Below are 5,773 nucleotides of genomic sequence, written 5' to 3'. Positions count from 1 at the left end.
GATACATTAAGGGTTACGAGATACATTATATATGATACATTGTAATTAGGAGTTGTTGCGCTTAAAAAGGAAAGAAAAACGTAAATTTGATTTTAATAATTTAAATTCCCACAATTCACGCATGACAGGTTGTTAACCTTCCATCCATTTACGTAACTGATTCAGAAATTTAAATTTCAAAATTACACCTTCTTCATCTATCAACAATTACAGTAAAAAAAAAGAGCTAAATTCCTAGAACTCGAAGAAAGCAGCTTTAGAAGATGAATATATCGATTTTGTTACGGGATTCTAGAATTTGGGTTAGCGGTGTTAATTATGAAGGTTACAAAGTTGATGGAATTGTCGTTGGACAATCTATTACATTTATGAAATTGAAAGCGTTGATTTTAGACGAAATAGAGATCGATGTTGTTAGAAAAGATATTGAAATTTGATACATCGTAGAAGGAAACTCGTGTCCATTGAAAATTAAGAACGACATGGGTGTGAAACTGTATTTGGAAGTGAAAAGGAATGAGCTTGGGTTCGCTATGTATCCACTATGTATTGATATAATAGACAAGATTGGTGGAGAGATACATAACTTTGATGGTACATTCGGAGAAATCATGTGCGTCGAATGTACAAAAAGAGATACAAAAGCTCTTGCTCTGGTTGAATCAAGAATTTGTGATTCATATTATATTTCAGAATTAGATGCTACAAATTACATAACTGATTTCAAGAGTACAGATGCGAAGACGAGTTAGTTGTATAAGGATAAAGCAACACTCGTAGATATAATGGCAAAATATAAAATAAAGAACAACTTCAATTTCCGAGTGAAGAGATCAGATAAAAAAGGTATTGGAGTGTTTGATCTTTAATTTGAAGTAGTTTTCTTCATTTTTTAGATATATTAATGATGATAGACTTATATTTCTAATGTGTGTGATACATAACTGTAATTAGTATATGTATCATAGTGATAAGTTTGTTGGTTTCTGATGATTAGAACAGATTGGTATGATAATTATGATTAGCTGATTTACATTGTGTGTATCGTGCTAAACTATTGAATTTGATATATAAAAATATTGTAAAGTAGTTGTTGTGGTCATTATTATGGATGATACATTAATGTGCATAATTATTTGAAAAATTGTTAAAAACTGTAACATTGTATATTTGAAATGTATCTATTATATAAATGAATGTGGCTGGAGTTTAAAGGCTTCGTGTAGAAAGAAATCTGATGTATTCAAAGTGAGATACTTCAATACTGAACATACGTGTCTAATGGGGGGATAGAATTCTAACAAAAGTACAAGCAATAGTTAGGTTTATTAGTGGTTTGATTGCCCCTAAATTGGTAAATCATAAACGAATTCATACGCCAAAAGATGTTATTGATGATATTAAGGAATTCTATGGGGTTGAAATATCATATCAACAAGCATGGTGTGCTAAGGAACGTGCACTACAAATGCTAAGTAGTAAACCATCATATGGATATAGGCAGATGTTGAGATACATATGCATGCTAAATACTGTGTACCCAAATTCATATATAAGAATGCACAAGTCGGAAAATAATGAATTCATGTATGTTTTCATAGCCTTGAGACCATTGATGTGAGGGTTTGACTACTGCAGACCGATAGTTGTAGTCGACGATGCACATCTTGGTGGCGCTTACAAAGGTACTTTTGTATCAGTGAGCACACTGGATGGGGCATGTATGACTTTTGTGATACTTTTGTAATTGTGAAGTTATTTTATTTGTATAATTAATGTATCTATAGTGTAAATGTTATGTATCAAAAAATAAAATGTGTGTTGCTTTGCAATTAAGTTGCATAGTGTCATTGGCATATGGTGTTGTAGACACTTAAAATGACTGTTTGTGGACATGGTTCTTCGAACAATTCAAAAAAATGCATTTGGCGAGCGTGAAAACATGTGTATTGTTTCAGATAGAAATGAAAGTATTATGAAGAGTGTAAGCATTGTGTTTCCAAATGTACCTCATTGTGCATGCATATGGCATCTTTGGATAACTGTATGTTCAAACTTCAAAAGGAGCAAAAACACACTAAGTGATCTATTCTACTCAATGGCAAAGGCATACCGTAAGGAGGATTTTGATAAATTAATGACTAAGGTGGTAAAAGTTGATCATAGGGTGAAGGATTACCTTGAGGATGTTGGATATGAGAAGTGGTCAAGAGTTCATTCACCAGTAAACAGAGGTAGAATGATGACTTCGAACATCACAGAATGTATCAATGGCTACCCTGTTGAGGCACGTCAGTTACCTATATTAGTTTTTTTGGAGAGGTTAGAATTCTATTTGGTTCTTGAAACTGTAAAACTAGAGAAATAGCATCATATACAAAGGAAACATTATGGAGAAGATTTGAGGAGGTATTGATTGTAAACGCATCTAAATGTTAATAGATGAAGGTATTTATCAATATACATAACTTTATATTTTATGTATCTAAACTTGTATCATCTACTTGTTTGATCAGCATTGCTATGGAAAGGATACAAAATATGTCATTTCATGTAATGTATCACTAACTTCTTAATGTTTTCAGGTTGTTCCATCGTCTGAATATATTTTCTCGGTTTATAAAGCTCGAAGAAGATACATTGTATGCCTTGAGCGGAAAGTATGTAGTTGTGGAAGATTTCAACTACATGAGATACCGTGCGCACATGCAATTGCAGTTTTAAAGTAGAAGAATGTTACAGATATGAATTCATATTGTTTTGATTACTACAAGCCTGATGCATTAGCAAAAACATCTGAGATTGCTATGGTTCCAATGCCAGATAAGGAGGATTTGTCAGTTCCAGACTATGTTTTAGATGAAATTATGTTGCCACCTAGATACAAAGATTGGTTGGACAACCAAAGAAACGAAGAAAAAAAGATGCAGATGAGAAGATAACAGTTAACAAGAATTGTTGTGGACGCTGTGGACAAGAAGGTCACAACAGAAGAACTTATACTTTCTTCCCGAAAGAGAAGTGAAGTATTTTTTTTAAAAAAACATTTGTGTTCCTGAACTATAAATTGCACTTGTAGAGATTTTTTTACTTTAGTATTTAGATTAAATAAAGTGTATTGTTTACACGATTTAATTTAATACTTTATTTATTATGAGATTTGTTGTTCAACTTAATAAGTTGTTGAGATTTTTGTGTCAATGTTATATTCAATAGAGAATTATTGAAATACTGATGAAAAAATAAAGAAATTATGAATGTATCAACTTTGAAAAATAATTAGTGTAATTTCATCAAAATTGAATCTATATTTGATAAATAATTTAAACAAATTAAGTGTCCCTAAAATTTGGCTTTTATATAGACGTGCATGTTAATCATGAATCATATACATTAAATGTTTATTAGGTACATCTGTAGTTTTAATACATTGTTTGTTAATAGTATTGCCGGTCAATATAGTAATTTGCTATGATTTGTGTGTTGTTGTATATGATATATCATATATATATATGGATATGATACATGTATCATGCACATATACGTAAGTAGTATAGATGAATAGAATTCATGTGTTATATACATTAAACTTATGTATCATATATGTTATTTCATATCTAAACTACCAGTTTACTTTAACTCAATCAGTTATGAGTGTGAAGCTTAACTTTGTAAAACAAAAAATGTATAATTCAAAAGTTTTAGTGGACCATAATCTATCTAAATCAACATATTGAAGACATATTTTTTAAGAATTAACAAAATATTGTAATATTAATAAGTTTTTAAAGATACACTCTAAAACTTTAAGTGAATTTGTCTTAAAAATAAAAAAACATATAACATTGTTTATGCAAACATGGTTGAATACTACTCTATGTTAACCACATATCCTTCAAGTGGTCATGTGAATTGACCCTTAGGCTTTTGTGGATCATCATTCTCACTAATATATCCATCCTTGGCCTTGTCGCTGTCATATTTCCATAACAATGCTGCATATCTATTGCGTAGATAACTTGAAAGAAAACCATCAGGTGGTATAACAAGTTTGTCGCTCAAAAACTCCACAAATATAGCTACATATAAACCACAGTCCCTACAACAAAATGTAGAATTTGGATTTGTAAAAAAACTTACACATATGATTAGAATCAAGAATATAAATACTTACAGGCTATCACTTTCTTGTTGCATGATGTATTGTACAAATTCAACATTGAAAGGATGTTGAGGCTTTATAAGTGTACCAGATTCTTTGTCCTTATATGCATCAAGTTCTGCCCAATTTTTTCGCTCAATTTTTTCAAAGAATTCATTGTCAATGAGGTAAGAAGATAGCATCCTCGACAATTTTTTATCTCTCCAGAATGTGTTGTTTCCTTGAGCCTAGAGAAGAGTCACACACGCGTATCAAACTCTGTTTCAATTCAACAACAGCCAACACCCAAGGAAATCGTCCACAGTTAATCGAAATGTAAACATCATCCACAAGATGCCATGGTAATTCAGCTGGGATTGAAAATCCTTTCATGATGTTGGTGATTGACCTCTCATGTACAGATACAACAGAAGCACGGTCAATGTGTTCTTGGGTTAAAATATTATCATCAGCCTGGTTATTATAGTACCTTTCATGGGTATTGTGAATGTGTGTATTGAACAAGCAATTGACAGTTGTGTATTTGTATTGATTCATGTTGCAGAGTTTTGATTTCTTACGAAGGTAGTAAAAAACAACATTGATGTGCTACACAAAAATAGTAAAAACATAATTATATATTTTTTAAAAATGAAGGAAAAAGTGATAGATTAATAGTGGTATCTAATAGTAAATGTATCTGATATATATATATATATATAATAAATGTATCATGTACATTAAAATAAATGTATTAGATACATTAAAATAAATGGCAACCTTACCTTAGTAGTCCAACATTTTTTTGGCTGTAACATGACATAGAATCATTTTTTGTCAATTAGAAATGCAACAACAAAATTCATCATCTCAAACCCAAATGAATAGGGTTTTGCTCTGTATTTATCCTCTGTTGATTTCCTGTATTATTGATTGTATTAAAGAGCTGTTATTTTGGATCAACTGTGGTAAATTTCATCAAAAAATAAATATAAAACTTACTTATTGGCTTGACTGTTGAGAAGACCCCAAGTAACCCACTGAATATACTCATCAATTAGATTGGACTGATCTTGGTATGTAATGCCACAACCTTCAAATGGACAACATGGATGAATGTCATCCTCCAAGTCCTCTTTTTCCTTTTCTCTTGACCCAAAAGAATTCAAATATGAAGATTGGAAATTTTTTGAAGGAAGCCTGTTACGTGTCAGAGGAATCTTTGATTAGCTTCGAACAACAATCGCTGTGATTGGAATATCAATGGGTAATTGACTGTCCGAAAGGAAATTATGGCTGCAGGTTGAATCATGTGGATTTACAACACTAAGTGATTTAGCAGGAATAGACAGTCTTCCTAGATCAGTGATAAGTGTATCTATGGCTTCTTGAGTTCCGAATGATATTGTGCCAGATGTGGTAGAATCCTATATGATTTAAATTAATATTTTAATAAAATTTAATAAATTATATGATGGTGACATGATACAAAAATAATAATTTTACCAATGTATCAAATGTAACTGGTTGTGGCACAGATTCACTGATGTTTTATTGAACTGTATCTGAAGCATATTCTTTTATTATTCCTTCATTGAGACGTTGAGGCCCTATTTTTGATGGATCATCCTA

The 5,773-nt window shown here is 31.2% G+C and overlaps 1 protein-coding gene and 1 pseudogene across 1 annotated transcript; both read left to right on the top strand.

Annotated features, from left to right (window-relative positions):
- The first annotated feature begins 263 nt into the window (after positions 1-263).
- Positions 264-1,747, top strand: LOC125811353 (uncharacterized; annotated as a pseudogene).
- Positions 1,748-2,098: 351 nt separating this feature from the next.
- On the top strand, positions 2,099-2,942 carry LOC125811352 (uncharacterized). The gene is made up of 3 exons (XM_049490855.1): positions 2,099-2,350; positions 2,586-2,660; positions 2,775-2,942. The coding sequence occupies exons 1-3, from the start codon at positions 2,099-2,101 to the stop codon at positions 2,940-2,942; spliced, it is 495 nt and encodes a 164-aa protein (XP_049346812.1).
- Positions 2,943-5,773: the final 2,831 nt, after the last annotated feature.

This window comes from Solanum verrucosum, unplaced genomic scaffold, assembly GCF_900185275.1.
Source record: "Solanum verrucosum unplaced genomic scaffold, falcon-dt-bn FXZP01000860.1, whole genome shotgun sequence".
Classification (NCBI taxonomy): domain Eukaryota; kingdom Viridiplantae; phylum Streptophyta; class Magnoliopsida; order Solanales; family Solanaceae; genus Solanum; species Solanum verrucosum.
This window is presented reverse-complemented; position numbering and strand designations above follow the sequence as displayed.